General features: G+C 36.4%; 1 protein-coding gene across 1 annotated transcript in view; it reads left to right on the top strand.

The window, feature by feature from the left end:
* Positions 1 to 19,128, top strand: part of BCKDHB (branched chain keto acid dehydrogenase E1 subunit beta) — a 109,656-nt gene that overhangs the window by 47,152 nt on the left and 43,376 nt on the right. Inside the window, exon 9 of the mRNA XM_058021015.1 lies at positions 16,612 to 16,698. Within this exon, the coding sequence (XP_057876998.1) occupies positions 16,612 to 16,698 (87 nt within the window). The remainder of the gene's footprint in view (positions 1 to 16,611; positions 16,699 to 19,128) is intronic.

The following is a 19,128-nucleotide window of genomic DNA, read 5'->3' as shown; positions in this document are numbered from 1 at the left end:
GGGTAATTGGTCTTCCCTCTGGCCCTTCCCCTAGCAAACCAAGGTTTTTAGAGATCCTTAACAAAACTACAGCTCTGCTAATTACTGCTTTCCAAAAATGAATTGACATTCTGGTTGAATATAGTTTTGCTCTGTTGACAAGCTTGGTTATGCTTCTTTCATTGTCCTGCTCTGAGATGTACAAAGCTCCCTGGTATTTCCATAGATCTGTGTTTAATGCCTTCTCTCTCTGGCCCTGCATATGTAGAGGATGTAAATGAGGGGGTCTCTACAGGCATTTCAGTGATTACAGTGATGCAGCATTAATTCCAGACTGGGAATGAGTGTTATTCAATAATATTGCATTTGGAAATTAAAGCTTCAAGACAGGAAGGTCTCATTTGTGCCTTGTATGGTTCTTATAACAACTTCATGATTTTTCTGTCTGTATTCCTTCTGGCATCAAACATAAAAACTGTCATAGCAATTTGGGTGAAAAATATTCATGTGACACATAGTTTAAAACTGTGACATTTCAAACTGCTTAGAGGAAAGACTGTCTCAGATATGTAAGGAATATGAAATAAGCAGACAGGAGGGAACAAAGGCTATTATTCAGCAATAGTCAGAACTCTGCAGTGAATGAATTACAGGCTTTGATTATTTTTTCTGTCGTGTACAAAGACAACTGCTGTCTTTTAGTTGATAAACATTTAAAGGGTTCAACGTCTTTTAAGCTGCTGATCTAAGTGAAAAATGCAAGTGCCTGTGTATCATGTTGAACAGAAGAAGCCAAATAGCTAATTCTTTTAGGAGTATATACCAAATAGATAAGGAATATTTGCACACTCTTATGTCTGATGATTTTCTCATGCTGCTGTCTCATTGTAATGCTATGATGATCAGTTATCAATGGAAAAAAAAATTATATCAGGCTGTTTTTCCCAGATTACTTTCGCAGGTTTTTTCTGCTCACCAGGAGAAGCCATTTAAAAATAAAATGTATTTCTTGATCTATAAGTAGAATTTCTTTTGTCTACATTTTAAAATGACTATAATTAGTGATTCTTGGACTAGCATGTTACAAGTTTTGATGTAACGATTAAATGAAGCTCAGCTATGTGTCAAGAAATACCTGTCTCAAATATGAGGCTTGATTTTGGTGTTTGTCACTAAAGAGATTTCCATTGAGATCAGTGGCAAATGCTTACATTTTGTGACAGTTTTTGTGTGTGCTAATGTTTCACTGTCCTGTGCTAACCCATCAAATGTCATTGGCTTATTGTTGCTCTCAGTAGCTGAAAGACCATTAAACTTTATGGAAATGAATAATTGGAGGATGACTTTGGTTGAGTACAAGTAGCCCTAAACAGCATATGATTTACCACAGTAATGTTTTTGAGCATTAGAAGTTCTTATTTTAGTGTAATCTAATATTTTTATTAATTTTAGCTTGGATATGAAAGACATATGGAACATGCTGGAAGATTATAATAGTGGCATTTGCCAGAAAATAGAATCAGAGTTTCTAAAATTAAAGTCTATCTATTAAAGAAAAGATTGCTGAATATTAACCTTTTATTATATGATTCAGACATTTTGTTACATACAATTGGTCCAGAAAACAGGAATAATAAAACCAGCAAATTTATATAGACTTGAGTCATCATGTGATCTTTTTCAGTTGTTTTTGCGAAGTATTGTTTTACCTTTGTCCCAAGCACTGTAGCTGCAGTCTTCTGGGAAAAAGAAGTTATATCCAAATCACTGGCTTGAGTGACGGACATCGAAAAGGTCAAATTGATTGTTATAAAAGTAACAGAGTTATTGCTTAAATAGAAAACAGCTATTGTTTAATGGTATTTTCATGGAAATTTAAATGAAGAAATTATGGGCAAATTACTGAGTTTCTAAATCATCAACTCTGTGTTGATGATTTAGAAATTCTAATGGCATAGTAGGATTGTTCCATGAAACGGAAGCCTGAAAAAAAACCCTAGAGAGCTCTCAGATATGTGTTCCATGGGTTTTGCATTTGGCCTTACCATATTTTCCCTTCTCATGCAATGCTGTGAAGACACAGAAATTAATTTATTTCTTTACTTTGGATAGCAACATTATGATAAATAATGAAAAATAATTACTACATGAGGAGTGAAACTTTTTCTATGAATTTACGTCCCATATTTCCTGCCTTCCATCATTCCGTGTTCTCCATTTACCTACACTAAGATGCTCAGCTTCTTTCTAAAATGGATGGCTAGACAAAAAGCAACAGGGACAATTTATTGGTGCTTACCAATAAAGAGCTGTGGGAGAGATAGTGTTAAGTGCAGCTTGGCTTTCATGAGGTTATGAAGTTAGTAGGAGTACTGTTCTTCCTCAGACAGACTGATTTTTACAAAGCTTTCAGGAACTTAATATTTTTAAGACTTGGATTTGGCTGCAAAATGTCTATCAGGACACTGACAAACGGACAGAAAAATGAGCTCAGGTTGCGGGACCCTCATTTTCTTGGCTGACAGACTGAAAATTAATGCATGTCTTGAAAATGACTGTTCCTTCTTCTGTAAGTTGAAGTTGGTCAGATAGGGAGGGAGTGTAACTGATAGAAAAAAAAATAGAGATTGTAGAAGAAATGACCTGAGGATTGCTGAGATAGTTTGAATGAAGAGAGAACAAAAGATAGAAGAGAGACTAGGACAAAATATGATGCTGAAAGAATGAAAGGAGAAGGTGAATTGGTTGTTGCTTTAGAAAAATAAATGGGAAGTAAAACAGAAAAAATATATTAAGAACATAAACAAGGGATACAGTAATTTCTAAAGCATAGGTTTGCAAGCTAATTGGCATAAAATTCTGTAACAATCTGTTATTCAAATAATTATATCTATCACTTCACCTGCTAATGCTTCTTTTTGAAAGGGGCAGAGGTGGCTCAGCTCTCTTTTTCATACCTCTACTTGATCATCCTGGTCTGCTTCATATTTTTATTTAATTATTTAGTGATTATTTTGCTCAGATGTTTCCCTTATATTGTCTTGTGCTTTCCTATATAATCCATGTTAGTTATTCAGATACTGAGTCCAATACAGCCTGAGTGGGTTCAACATCTGCAGTGAAATGAATTCAGGTGTCTGTGATGAACTTTATGAATTTGTGCTATCAGAGTTAAAAGTAATTTAGGAGATAAGAATGAAGCAGACGCTGGATGCAGAGATGCTGAAGCTCCTGCTCTTTTGGGAGTTTTGGTGAAACAAAGTCTTGCTGCTGTCCTGGTCATGCTGTAATGCCCAGTATGAGCCAGAGTGAAAAACGAGGGGTATGCCACAAGTGATATTGCCACTTTTGGAACTTTTCTCAGTTCCTATCTCCATATCTTTCAGAATCCAGATATTTTTTTTCCAGAACTTGGCATCTCTCTTGCTATGGCCTTTTCTTTTTTTCTTGCTATTCTTCATTGACATTCCTGTGCTTTTCATTTTCTTCCGTCCATATTGCCTTCAGGTTCTTATATTCTTACAGTCTTCCTCTTCACCTACAAATTTAAGAAACATCACTTTTATTTTAATCTTTCTCTTTGGACCAAAGCAGGTTTTTGCTGGGACACTCTAACTATTTGTCTTACAGGGTTATTTGAATTGTGTTAAAAGCTACTAACCAGTTCAGTGGGGGGAAATGAAAGTATTGTTTTCAGCAATGAAATTTCAGTCTGTTTTAGTTATTTTATTGGTGACCTGATTCTATTTTTCTCTTTTCTTTTAAGAACAGTTCTTGGCTTCTTTCAAGTTCTCCAAACCTATAGTAAGCTTCAGTAAAATTATTCTGAGGAGACTTGTTATGTGGGTCAAATCTGGCAGGATGGTGTTTTGCTTCTGGATAAGTACTGCCAAGATTTGTTCCAAAACATTGTTTTTGTGTGTCTGTTGGGGTGTGAGTATGGCAGTGAATTAGCTGGCCCATTCTTGGATCCTCCAGAGTAGCTGGGGAAGTTCTCTATCTCGTATAGAGAAAATATATAAAATATATTCTATACAAAAAGTATAGTACAATATTTGGATTAATAGAGGATTTATGGATCTTACAAAGCACTGGATTGTCCATGGAGGGCCTTTAAGAATTGCCCAGGATCCCATCTGTTTTTGAAGAATAAAAGAATGGCTGAGGCACTATTCATCCTCTTGTTTTATAACTTGGTTTCACTGTCTGACTTTTTGATGTGACTCTACTTGAGAATCAGAGCACCTGGAAGAGCAGGGGTACTGAACAGAGAGAATGGTGGTGGTTGTGAAGAAAGGAGATAAATAAAGCTAGCTAGAGGCTCTTAGTATTTCAGGGGTTTAGGTATCTTCATAGTCCTGGGGTAGATCCCTCTAAGATTTTGGGACTTTCATCGTATGGAATGTGGATGTTTTCCCTACCTTTTTGGCTCTAGAAGACTGCAGTCTTTCCTTAAAGGTTATCTTGGAGGAACCTCATAAAACACTCAGACTTGAAAGCTTGAAATTTATTTTTTTTTTAAAAAGTATTATAGTGAAAAGAATATGTACTATGTCAGCTTGATTATTCCAGGAATTTGAGGGACAGATGAAATTTTCAATACCTGAGAATATTAATAAACAATATGCATGTAATTTCTGAAAGGCAAGAGGAGGGCTAGCTAATCTCAAATTTTAATTTATTAACAGATTTACAACACTTAAGGCCTAAAATAAGTGCTGGATTTGAACATGAATATAGAAAAACTGAAGAAGCAATTTAATTTATGAAGGCACTAATTAGTATGTTTAACAATTAATTAAAACTCAGAAAATGACTTTTCTCCATGGAATGTCAGCTGAATGTGGTGATGCCTCACAGATTTGAAGGGTGTCTTATAATGTGTCCATGTAGATTTTGGGATGAAAAGGATCTCTTTGGTGCAGTGTTGTTCATCTGTATTTCCTGAGACTTTCTAATTTTGCTCCCATAAACAGGGAATTAAATGGTGTAGAGGGTGAGGGAGGGATAAGTCTACCCATGTGTTTTATTCACACTGGTGAAGGTTGGAAGCTGCTGCAGAAGTTCCTGTTTTCTGAAACCTTTGCTATTAAATGTTATGTTTTAGGCAATACACAAATAAGGATTATTTGAATAGATATATTTAATTGTGGTTAGGTAGGCAAACATAGTTCAAAGTACTGAGGACTCATGAGTTACCAATACAGTGGATTCATGAATATTTTCCTTGAGTTTAGTTGCAATTATACTTCAAATATCTATTTAAGGAATCTGCTCATAATTATTGCTAGAACACAATGAATGGGAAATCTAGAGGTATTTGGTTAAAAGAAGTTTTTTTAACATTCATGCTACTTATTTCAGTAGTGTTAGCAGATTGTATGTGGAGTCCTCAGAAATAAACATACTCTTGCACCAAATGTATATTAAAATTATTAATTGTCACTATTAAGGAGAGCTTCCAGTGTCAGAAAGTAAATGAGATGTGAAGAGGTGGAGGAAAATAATGCAATTAAATCATTGTAGTGTATCTGAATTTATAAGAACAAGCCAGATGGGTTTTATTTTTAAATTAACTTTTGAATACTGAATCAGTTTACATCCCTAACCAATTCAGTCTAGGTTGTACATAGAAATTTGTCTTATGGATGTCAAAAAGCCATGCTGTGGAATTCCAGAAGTACTTTTTTTTTGCCCATCTCTTAAGGAAGTTGATTAATGTGTTCTTAAATACTTTTAAGTTAAGCAGGAGTGTCCATCTGCACAAAACATCAATTTTCTTCATTGTCCTCACAATCCATGACCATTATTGTCACCTGTTGTTTTCTCAGCAGTTATCTGTTTTAGGGTATGTAGAATGATGTTATAAAAGTATTACTAGAGAGTTTGTAGCAGTGTTGGATTGCAAGAGTAAGTTTACTGAAAGGTATTGGAGAGTTAGTTACTACCTGATAGAATATTAGTCCTTTTAGTGTACTTTAACCCTCTTCTATTAAAAATTATATCAAGCAACCCAGACTGTATTGAGGTGCACCCTGCCGTGTGTCATACCTCATTTTGCTTTTCACAGTCTCAGCTATTTAAATTGCAAGTTCTTTGGAGAGGAATTTTCTGCTACTCTTCATATGCTACTCTACACATGGGGGATCTGTCTTTGGTTCTTGGCTTTGCAGGAAGCTTATAAATTTCTATGTTGATCATCTCAGTCATATGCTGACAATGTTGTTTAGGATATAAAAGCCACAACTGTTTTATTATCCTTTCTTCACTGTTTCTTAGGATGTTCTATCTAGTCCTGTAGCAACCCCATTTGGTTTTGACTGCAACTTAAAAAATTTTCCATGTTACTTTCCATTATTCCTGTGCTTGTTTTCATTTTTCTTTCTCTCTGCACCACTGTCTTTATGCCACAGCATTGTTCTTGGTGCTGTGCAGGAAGAATCCACATTAGTATTTTGGAATTATTTTTGGCGTTTATAGTGTAAAATGATGCATACTGGAATATTAAAATCCTGGTATGCTGAGTCAGTAGATTTTGTGATTGTGTTAACATTTCTCAGCAAGATGTTTCATATGTGCTTCCCTGCTGTGGTCACATTAGTTCTTTATGAACTATTTCTGCCATACATACGACTGGGGAAAAAATCTGTCCTGATGTGGATTTCAGAATGCAACATCAGCATAACAACAGCAACTCTGCCTCTGGGCACCACTGCAAGGAGTCTGGCTCAGTCTTGTTTGCACCCTCCCTTTGGGTTTGTAGTTATATCAATGAGGACCCCTCATCCCACTCCTCTCATCCAATCCCTTAAATATCTTTGTGGCCCTCTGTTGGACAATCCAGTATGTCCATGCCTGTCTTACTGAGGAGTGCAGAACTGGATGGAACATTCCACCTGTGGCCTCACCAATGCTGAGCAGAGGGGCAGCATCACATCCCTTGTATGGTCAGCTCTCCTCCAAATGCAGCCCAGGATACCATTTGCCTTCTTTGCTGCAGGGGCACATTTCTGGCTCGTGGTCAATGTGGTGTCCATCAGGACATCCATCTCCCTTTCTTGCCAGGCTGCTTTCCAGCTGTGCAGCCCCCGGTGTGCACAGGTGCATGGAGTTGTTCCTCCCCAAGGTGTTTTGTGGAGAAAAGAAGAAACCTCACAACTTTGTAAAAGTTGTAAAGCTCTGTAAGTTTTTATTACGGGGTGCGTGGGATGCATGCAGAGGAAAATTTTCTTCAAAAGGCATGTGTACTCCTGAGGATTTCAGGTTTCCTTTTATCTCCCTTCTAAATGCATATGCATACAGTTTCACAATGGGTTCATAAATATTCATTCTGTGTGACATTTATTGCCAGTTCTTCTTTATCAAAGGAATTCTTAGGTTGGGGCAAATCGACTTTGTGGTTGTTTGTGTTTTTTTTTTTTTTTTTTTTTTTTTTTTTTGTCTCCTCACTGTCTCTTGCCTTGCAGATTTCTTTCAGCTTTGGCCTCACAGGCTTTTCACCTGTCTTAGACACTTCACCTAATTCAGAATGGATCTCTACTCTGTCTCAAAGGGCAGGTGCTTCCCTTTTTTGAACTACACGAGGTTCCTGTCAGCCTGTCCAGGTCTCTCCAGATGGCAGCACAGCTGCTTTGGCCAGTCAGCTGCTCCTCACAGTTTGGTGTCATCTGCAACTCTGCTAAGGGTATACCCCATTATTCAGATGCAACTGCAGATTTGCCCAAGAAGAAAACGGCAAAATTTTCTAAATAATGATGTAGAATACAGATTAGAAAACGTGTATTGAGATTGCTGGAGTGCTCCCAGCTGTGGGTCATCTTACTGACAGCATTCAGACTGCTCACAGGTGCATGTCTTCTGCTTCAGTGAGCTCTTGGTTGCATCTTGTGATCAAATTTAAGAAAATATGACGTATTTCATGAAAGAGTTAACAGTAAATGCTTTTAAGCTGCTTTTGATAAAACTTCACCCAAATGGAATGTTTTGTATGATTTCTGAATGTGTTAATGAGATGAGGAAAAGTAAGCGTAAGGAAAAGTAATTAATTGCTAAGGCTAAGTCTGTGATGAATGTCTGGATCTGTGGACAAGGGATGAGCAGTGAATGACACCTTGACTGGAAGAAAACTCTTGATGCTCTCAGAATACTCCTATATCCAATGAACAGCTCTGGTCCAGTGGACAGCTGGGTAGGTAAAATACTGCTTGAGTGCTTGCATAGTCATGGTTAGTGGGTAGAGCACAGGATTCTACCTGGAAGCCAGTGACTAGCAAGGACTGCAGGGATCTGTACTAGGGCCTGTCCTCCCTCCCTTCCTTCATCCATGCTACTATTAGCATCATCTTCTGCTTCTGCATTTGCACTGTCAAAAATATAGCCCAGCTTCTCTCTGTGCTCCAAATTGTTTACTTGTTGCTTCCCCTTCCTTTGAGCTCTCATTAGGATTTTCTTCCAGGTAGATATTGCTAATACTAAGGAGTTGGTAAAAGAAGCAGCCAGGTAGCAGCACAGTTGGACTGATTGTTTAGGAGAGAACAGATTTAAAGGGGTTATGTAAAATGAACTTAAGTTTCTTTTTTTGAGCTTTGCTCCTTATTGGAAGCCAATATTCAAATGCAGAGTATGCATTTTGAAAGAGCTGAGTAGACAGCATGGCAGCTGTCTACAACATACTATACTTGAGTATGTGGTTTGATAATTTATTTGATTAAGCATTAATCATTTAGTTTCAGGTAGACATCTTATTGGGCAGCAAATACATTTCTAGTACTTCTGTTAATTTTCCTACATTTTTGTCCATTGAATGATACTTACAGTTGTAATGCCTCATACTTTAGGTCTTTGTTGATTTTCTCTATTATCTGGTCTTGTGATTTGAAATCAATGGGAAAGGAGGTGAGGCTAAAAAATTCTGGGGTTTTGTGTGGTGGTTTTTTGTTTTGTTGTTTTTTTGGAGAGAGGGTGTTGTGGATTTTACTTGTTTTCATCTTTTACTCCAGAGAAAGCAGGTAAAGGTATAGGGACCGTGTCAGAGCGGGGTTGTGTAGCAGGACAGCTCCTCTTACCACTCTTGATATGCGAAGGTCACACATTTTGTTCAACATTACTGGACGACTGTTCTCTGTTGGTTCCCTTGTCACAGTTGCCTGTTAATGTTGTCCTCTCCTTTGTTTTGCTTCTCCTTGACAGAAACCAGAATCAAAGTATCTTCATCTTTGGCTCTTTGCAGTCTGGGAACTGTAAAGGATCTGCTTGTCATCATTCTTGACATGCAAATTAGTTATCACAGATCCTTTTGCTTTGGGGAAACTCAATCTGTGCTTCCAAAGCTGGCAGTAGGTTTGAGCCTGTCCCAGCAGCTTTGACTGTGCCATCTGCAGTCCATGAATTCCAGACTTGTAGGTCAGAAAGCACAGACCTTGGCTGCGTCAGCTGAAAACGCAGACAGGAGTGGATTAGAAGCCTCAGTTTTGGTTAAGTAGTAACAGGCAGACTTAGATTTGTGCTCTGCTAATGTGGGTCCGTTCAAATTGGCAACTGTTTAGCTGTTTGTCTCAAGCTGAAAAGGTGATAGACTTGTTTTCCATTCCCTGCTGTTAATCAGCATACTAGTTTATTTCAGAATTGCCGATGTTTTTTTCATTTTATTGTTTGAGAAGTTTTGGTAAAAGATTTTTTTGTCCAATGGCCTTCCTGAGTGGTGTAATAAAAATGACTTATTTTTCTTTCCAAGTAGATTTATCTTTGATCTTCATAGATTGTTGCCAGTGTTAGGCTAGGATTCTCTGCTATACAATTGCAATACTGTGATGATATTTGTTATACTTAAGAGAATCTTTAACAGAAGGGTAAGGCTGACTGCCTTGTTACCAGTAGTTGAGAAATCTCATTCATGCTTTGGGCTGTTGAACTGATGAAGTAATGGTTTTCATGTCATTTGTTTACCTGGGAATTGTCTTCGTTTTATTGAAAAATGACTCAATGAGTTTCAGTCAACTTTGGAAGTGGATCATAGACACTGTGATAGAGTACATCTCTCATTTTCCTTCTCTGGAAATCTAGTTCCGTTGAAACCCACAGCAAATGATGTTATTTTGTTTTCCCGTTTCATTTTTTCTTCAATGTTAAGAATGAGTTTTTGTTGTTTGGACCTTTAAAGAGGGCATACTTTTCCTAGTTTTCCTGCTTCTAGGAGAAGGCACTTTTGGGCTATAATTTGCAAACTAGAACATGATTGTTAGGAAGCTGCAGGATTTTCTTGTGTCCAGGCTACTAGGACACAAACTGTCCCTCTTCCTTTCTATTCCTTTTCTTAGGACCCTAGGGGGGAAAAATGGTGCTTGAGGATCTATTTGGTTTTCCAGACATCACAAAAATCCAGTGGGTTTCATCCTCTGGGATGTCTGGAAATAGGGGACGGAATAACTGCATTTTCTAGACTGTCAGTGTATCCCATGCACAAACAATTCATTGTAGCTGGGATGTGTCATCCTGTGGATCTGCATGTGCTAAGTGAATGTAATCCTCAGTGATTTATCTGGCAGATTAAGTTACATATTTCTCAGTGGGAAGTGCTGAATAGAAATCTGGGATCTTAATTCTATCCCTGTGCTTGTGTTCAGTACCAAGAATGCTGCTATGCAATTTGTTATTGAAACGTTAAAGGGAAGGTAGAACTAATGGATTGGAGAGAGTAGTCTCCCTCAGGGTTTACGTTTTCCAAACACAAATTCATTAAAGCTGGTCTAAAAATGAAAAAGGAAAATGTTTTTCAAGACATTTATTGAAACTTTACCAAGTAATTTTTTTAAAGCTTCCATATTCTGATTTGTTTTCGGGAAAAGCACATATCAATTAATGTTCATTTTTATACAGTTTTATAATTGCTTCATACATGCTCAGTACAAAATGGAATACACTAAAAATATAATTTGAGTATTCTCATCAGCTTTTTAAAAATTATTGTGGAAAGCTAGTTTTCAATTATGCAGGAAATTTTTATAGTTTCTAAAGAACACAATCAAAGGCATGCAAAAATTTAAAGGGGAAAGTGAACATAATTTAAAAAAATCCTTTTCTGTAAGAGATGGAAAATATTTTTTTTTTCTGAGAACAGAATTTTCTCCTTAACGAAAATATCTAGCTTACCATTGTGAAAAAATATCAGCTATTTATAAGAAAAGATTGACTTTGATAGTATCTCTAAAGGCTGTCTCTGTGTTAGTGAAGCAGCTGGTTACACTGGTAGTTGTGGTGTTGCTATATGTGGAGAGCAGTAGTGTTACATGTGGTTTAGCATCAAACTCATTTTGGTTGGCTGCTTTCTCCTAAGTAAGGGCAGAACATGTTACTGGTAGTGTCAGCACTTGGATTTCAAAGTGCTTGCAAGTGCCAGGCTTGTGTTGTTTCCTTCTGTCATCGGTGCCTGCAGGAGAGGAGAAAACATCCAACAAAATGAATTGAGAGTTGAACAGAAAAGTAATTATAGAAACTCTTGGACAGAGAGTGTGGTCAGGGAGGTTGAAAACAATTTGCTCAACTGCTTCACTATAAAAACACTGGGCTGCATCTCAGAAAGCCTTCAGAGTGCACCCTGAAAGCATTTGTTTTGCAAAGGCATTAGGTTTTTTTACATTTCCTTATTAGATTGTGCTGTTAGCCTTTTTCTCTGATGCACTATCAGTTGTCATTCTTGTGAATGACACCAATGTAAAACAGAAATGACAGTGAAATTGAAGTGGAAAAGTGTAGTCAGTATTGGTTTCTGTGTTTTTTTGGAGGGCTAATTTAATAGTTTAAAGCCCTAGAGTTTCTTCTCTAATGATTGGATATAGCAGAGGTGACATTGGTGTGCCATAACCTGGGTCACTGCTGCCTTCCAGAAGGAGAGAGCACTGCTGAAGCGTTTTCTGTGCAAATCTTGATGTACTTTCCATCTCGAAATCTTTCTCTGAAGTGATGTTTGCTGCTCTGTGCTAACTGTACAGGATAAATCAGATTTACCCCTTCAAGTGACTTTCCCAGTAGCCCTCTCAGCATTGAGGAGATGTCAGGGATGGTCTGTGAAAAAGAGGTTCTGGGCAGGGTAGGACCTCTCCCTTTTGGAAGCCCAGGGTTGTGTCATCTGAACTTGGCTGTGACAGCACAGAGTGACCATGATACAAGGAGAAGCCATGCTCTCTAAGTGCCTGGATAATGCTTCTGACTTCCCTTCATGGTGTGTTACTGAAGATAGCAAAAAAAAAAAAATCAATTTTCATTATATTTGAGATGTGATATACATGCAGAATCTCTTGGTGCCCTCTGAAGTATATGTAGACTTTAAAGATCAGCAAGCAACACTTCTAGTTGTAAAGAAGGAACATTTTTATCAGTGCTAATCTCTTAAGGCATACCACACTTTTGAAGATGTATTTTCAAAAATAATCTTCAAGAGATGCAGAATGTGCATGCATTTCAAAATCTCAGTTTTTTACTTAGGTAATAAACCGTAAAGACTGCGGTTTTGGAAGACAGAATGGGGATGTTGGGGAAGTGGGGCAAATCTATCCCTTACAGAAATACAAGTGTTTGGTTGTGAGGGGACAAAATACATTGTTCTTTGAAAGGCCATCCTTTTCTCTACCTAATCCAGACCAATAAAACCAATCCATCTGTACACCTTCAGAAAAGGTGCTAAAATGGTAGGATTATATGCTGGCCAGTGTGCTACACTGTGCAGATTTAGCCGCTCTTTTCTCCGGTTTTATGCAGTGATGTTTCCTAGGAAATCTGAAGGTTGAGAACTCCATTATCTGATGTTATTGAGCTGCATTTATTTGTACTCTAAATGCTCTTCTGAATATTGGGCTTTGGTATCCTGGCAGTTGAATAATCACCTTGTCTAAATTAACAGGAACTAATGTTTTGCCATAGATTTATAAAGTGAAATTAATGCCTTATAAAAGAACAATCATGATACCTGCAAATAATCACTAACCATATCTGCGGTGCCCTGTAGATAGTAGAGCAGCTAGTTTTGAAATTTGCACTTTTAACTGAATAACTATTTTGCTTCCAGGAAGTAAGATTAAATTTTCATTTGAAGATATTGAAGTTAAATGTTAGCTTTCTAGGACACTATGAATGTGTTTGCCTGGCTTTGTTCTAAGCTATGCCAACTGAAATATTTTTTCATGATTATAGATATTTAAAAATTGTATTTAGAAGAATCCCATCTGTTGTTATTGTCTGCTGTTATTACTGTATTGTGCTGTCATATGTAGACAGAAAAAACAAGATAATAATTAAAATAAGGAGGGCATACAAGGACTGCAGTATGTTTGCAAAATGTTTGCTAACTGAAAGTATTTATTGACCAGGAATTTCTTAGTCTGATACCTTATGGATCAGTTTTTCCACAAAAAAACTGTACTAAGTTAGTTGGGGAGAGTGATCTGTAAGCTCAGAAGACACTACCAAGAAATAAGCAGCTATTCAACAGTAATTAGAAATACATGCTCAACTGTTCAGTGTTGAGAACATTTAATAGGTGCTCAAAAATAAATTATCATGGTTTGAAAAGTAAGACATTAATTAGTGAGCTGACTTGTAACTGTATGGTGAATGTGATAGTGAATGGAAATAGTCTCAAATTCCTGCAAAGTTGGATTTGGAACCTGTTTTTTAATATTTCTGTCAAATATATGGAAAACATTATAATCATTACTGGTAAAAAGTTAGAGGTAAGAAACCGCTGAGAAAACGATAAAATAAACAGTTACTGATAAAGATAAGCTCATTAATTGAGCTAAGCTCAGGCGCATAAGATGTTTTTCAGTATATCCAAATATAATTTTGTGTCTTGAAATAATAAAGGCATGCTATATTTTCATTGTTATTCCAGGAAGCCATTATCCTTTAACCTTCTTTCCCATAAGCAGGGAGTTCCAGTTATCAGTGAAAGCTGGACTTGTCCAGTTATGCTTTGGCCAACAGGCCTCATACATCCAAGAGCTGCAGTACTGCAGCTATATTATCTTTGCATTTGATGGTGTTCTGATAAAATCTGGAATGCTGGTTCCTGATGGGTGTGCTTCAAGAAGGACATAGAAAACTGGAGATGATTCAGGGTAGGGTCGCAAGACTGATGAAGGAATTGGAAATGTGCTGTTTGCTGAAAGATTTAGAGCTCAGTCTTCTTAATTTATCAAAATCATATTTAAGAGACCATTTGATCACACTCTTAATGTATTCATTTGGGAGCAGAAATGTGGTAATAGATAGTGCCTCCTTCTAGCAAACAGAAATAAAACACGAAGCAGCAGCTTTGAAAGTAAGTCAGCCAAATTAATTTGGAAATGGGGTGCAAAATTCTAACCAGGAAGGGATGTAAAAACTGGAACAACTTACCAATAGGTATGACTCATTTATAAACACGAGAAATACTTTAGATTGCATGTGTTCCTGAAAAACACACTGTAGGGTTGGTTGGGTTCTAAAAGCACCAAACCTCTGCATGATTTCGTAGCAGGAGTGATACATATAAGTGTATGTAGAGATGTTTGTATGCAATGCTTGGTGATCACAGCTGCTTGTTCACTCTTAACAAGCTCCCACAGACATGGACTTCCTTGGAGCCCATGGGAATCACAAGGATTTCTCACACAGTAGAAGCAGGTTACCAAGAAGAGATTATTTTTCCCTTCCTCCCTGTCTTTTCTTTATTTACATGGATTCAATTTGAGATAAATAAAAGTTATTACTTATTTAGTATAAAAGACAATATTGGATTCAAGAAATGGGAGATGTGAAAATATTTGGAGACTGAGACATAGTGAAGGAACACATTTTATTTTACCCTAAACATTAAATTATCTCTTTGGGGAGATAATTTACTGGACTGATGGATTATTGGTCTGACCCCATGTGAATTTTCCCATATACTGACAGTGTTAGATTGTACTCTGTTATCTGAGAAACAAAATCTGTAACTTTAATGACAGCTTGTAATGCAAAATAATCTTTCTTTGAAATTAAGAGGATTAAAAAAAAAAAGAACAACCAGACTGAACTTTAACATTGATTAGTTGTATCAGTTTTACTATAGCAACTTGTACTATAGCAAGTGATTGTATCAGTTTTAATCATATCAACTTAAAACTAGAGCGTACATTTTGTTCGTGGAACTGTTGTTCTGATGTACTGGACAGATTTATAGCGCAGTTAATACCTCTGTTCCTTTAGATATGAATTTCCAGTGCTGGAAAAATACCCCAGAAATCAGCCTATGTAACTGGATTACTTTCCAACTGCTGAAATTACTTTTTCTGTCTTGTTTAGCTCTGAATGTTTTCAGACCATTTCGTCGTACAGTGTATGGAACATGTTCGTAGCCTACAAGTTGCCAGTACATCTGTGCATGAGCTGCTTAGAGCCACTGATTGAGTCATTGCTAGAAAAGCAAAAGAGTTAGTAAAATACTTGAATCAGAGAGAAAGCTGCCTAATTAGGGCATTGCCTTTATGTGTCTTTATTATGTAGATAACATGGAGCTGTCTGACTGGAGAGTGTGCTGGTGTAGACATTAAATTAAAGATCACAGTATTCAGAAGGTCTGATCTGATAGCAAGCACTGTCTTGAGCTCTTCCACTTGATGGATAATATTCAACCAGCAGTACACTATGTACTTATCTTAAATGTCGGACTGCAACTGTTCTTGAAAGATTAACATACACAGTAATCTGATTTCTTTTGACGTGCATATCTAGAAGTTTATGAAACTTTTTAATGAGCCTTTTTATTATAATAATTTTAAAATGCATGTCAGGGAAGCAGAGACTTCGCTACCGTATTTCTTATTAAAGGTATCCGAATGTTTGATTCAGACAATTTAGCATAGTTCCAATAAACATCAATATATTTCTGTATGATGAAGTTTATATTTCCCATAAGATTAAAAATATTTTGCTTTTATTATTACAGTCTGCAAGGAGCCCAGTTTTGGTTTTTCATCAAAGATGGTTAGGTCATCTGTATATATTATGCTCTTTATTTAGCTATGAAGTGTATTACATAACAACTGCACAAACATTGAAATTTAAAATTAGAAAATGGTACTACTAGTTGCCATGTAAAATTTAAATATGCAGCACTAATCCACACATTTCTTGCTAAAATTTTTATTTAGCAATTTTACTTCCTGAATAGCAGTGGTTTATGATGTTACATAGGATCTATTTGTACAGCGATATCAGGGAAGAATTTCTTTGTGTATGTATATTTTAGTATTTTGAGGACTCAGTTTTTTACTGGCTACTTGTTAAAATCTTTATTCTATTTCAGAAATGTTACAGTTTGCAGTGATAGGGTAAATTAATATGAAACGGGTTTAAATTTATTCTTGATACTTGCTTAAAATTGAGTGGAAAATGTGAATACTTTTATAGTAAGTATAAAACCATCCTATTAATGACTCAGTTGAGTATTTTAGGATAATTTATTGTTCACTGGAAATGCAAGAGGGGAAAAGGAGCTGTGTTCTAACACTGCTAACAAAGTCACATATTTCATATCTTCCACAAGCAGTACAAGTAAGAAATCACAAGAGCTGTAATTTGGTGACATTTTGGCCGTTTGTTTTTCCTTTTCAGTCGGTGGCAAAGACTGGGCGATTGCTGATTAGCCATGAGGCTCCCCTGACAGGAGGATTTGCGTCTGAAATCAGTTCCACAGTTCAGGTACACAGGTTATTTGTTTTTAAGTGTTCTGTGTGGATGAATGTTTCCTGTAGAAGAAATACTTAACACTACATTAAAAGTAGAGGTTTTATATTTTTTTAAAGTTATTTTGTTTTGCAGTTTTTTGCACACTTGCCTTTCTTTATTGGAACAGATGAGAAATGATGTTCCTACTAGGCACTGTGCATAGTGTCTGCTAAGCTAGAAATTTAACTTCCACAGCAAAACATGGAGAACGTGCACTGTGAGATGCAGGGGAAAAATCTTCATGTGTAGTCTGGTTTTAATGTTCTTTTTTATTTCTCTCATATGCTTATCCCTTGAGCTACTTAAAAATACATGCTAGGAATGTTGAAATCAGACAAAGGAAAAGCATTCATGTCCAGTACAGTATAACACAGAGTGACACACAGTGCTCACAGACCTCTTGAGAAAAGTCTGCAGAAGCTGTTCACGTGTTTGTGGTGATGCTCATGCACGTGTCAAGCTCGTGCACACAGAGCAGCTTGGAAAGGCTGAGATGTCCATCAGTGTCACTTACAGCTGGAGCATTAGGTTTTGGAAGTCCTTCTGAGCTTTCTGTTTTATACCTGTACCTCCCTTTAACTTGATTTCTTTCCTGTGCACATCAGTAACAGTTTCTAGAAACATCCAAATTGTGTCAATCACTATTTGATGACTCTTTTTTGATTATTTTAGGATAGCTTAATTAAAGGAATAGAATGAAATAGGATTGTGAAATTCCCAATATTCAAAATATAAACCATGTAGGCAGTTATTAAAATTTGGTAATTAGCCTTTTTATGGGAAGGAATAGTTCTGGGAGTGTAATTCTGAATTAAATATGCAGAAGGAATCAGAATACTATGTTTCTTTAACTTGGTGGTACAGTTTCTTTTAAAGAGTAGTTGAACTAATTTTAATGTAATCATGTTAAGTTAAATTCATTTTTTCTACCAAAATGTTTTCTGTCTTAAGAACCAAATATTTGGTTTCATGGAGACCTCATAGCAGCCCTCCAGTATCTTACAAGGATGCTGAAGAAGGGCACTTCATCAGGAACTTTAGTGATAAGAAAGTGTAATGGATTCAAACTGAACAAAGGGAAATTCATGTTAAATATATGGAAGAAATTCTTTACTGTGAAGGTGGTGAGGCTCTGGAGCAGGTTTCCCAGAGAAGCTGTGGATGCTCCATCCCTGGAGGTGTTCAAGGCCAGGTTGAATGGAGGAGCTCTGAGCAACCTGGTCTAGTTGAAGATGTCCCTGCCCATGGCAGGGAGTTGTAATGAGATGAAGGTCCCTTCCAACCCAAACCATTCTATGATTTTTCATCCTTCTAAATGATCAGCATTTGACCTCCTTTCTTTAGCAGACATTCTCTGATTAAACTAGGACTAATAAAACCATAAGGTACTGCCAGCTGTGAGTGCAGGAAATTCATTTTCTTTATAAATTCTCACAAAAATGTGAAATAGACTCAAACAAAAGAGCCTGTCTTCTAGCATCTTGTATTATTATCAACACTTGAGGAGAAAGCTATTCTAAGGTGAGCAGCAAAGTTAAAATCTTCCAAATAACTAAGGAAAGCATATGTGGTGGATAAAAAAGTGAGCTGAAAAAAAAATCTTATCAGCAAATATAATTGGAAAAACATGGGATGCCCAATATATTGCTAAAATTACAATATTAGTTTTTAATTCTCTGATCTCCACTGAGAAAGCCACTTACCTGATTGATCCTGCTTGAGGTGTTGTTTTTCATATCAGAAGTATATCTGACAAATATCACTTGCTTAGAAAACAAAGTGGAAAATGCTTTAGTAAAAGGCTATTTATTTCTGTCAAAATTAAAATAAAATACTCGTTTTATTATAGTTGCTCATAATTTTATATTCATCTTTCTTAGGAAACTAGGCTTTGTATCTTAAGAAATATTGGTCTATTACATGTGCTCCCTCAGAATAAATTTGAATATAACTCTTTGGCCTTGCATTTATCCATGACAAGTTTCTTTCATATAAATTGCCTGACTTGACTCTGTGTTATAACCATATTATCATTACTGTGTATCTCCGTTCTTGAAGATTCTATCACCCATACTAAAATTTTGATATGAGTTCTTTAAAGATTATACTGCAAAAGAGATTAAAATAAAAAGTTACAACTTTTTAAAGAACAGTATTGCTTTAGGCATAATAAAGACTTTGCTTTTCTTATTCACTTAAAAATCTTGTTTTCTTAATGATTAAGTCTGTATGTCTAATATCACTGTGCTGTAAAAATGAAAACAAAAAGTGAAATTCTCTTTTGCTGGATACAATGCATACTGAGAATGCCAAAAATTGGGGATTGCAGTTGGCTTTAGTTTCTTCTAACACATGGAAGCAATAAGACTTCAATAAAATATGCCCAGTTGGATTAGATGGTTA

The sequence above is a fragment of the Melospiza georgiana genome, chromosome 3 (genome assembly GCF_028018845.1).
Source record: "Melospiza georgiana isolate bMelGeo1 chromosome 3, bMelGeo1.pri, whole genome shotgun sequence".
NCBI classification, from domain to species: Eukaryota; Metazoa; Chordata; class Aves; order Passeriformes; family Passerellidae; genus Melospiza; species Melospiza georgiana.
This window is presented reverse-complemented; position numbering and strand designations above follow the sequence as displayed.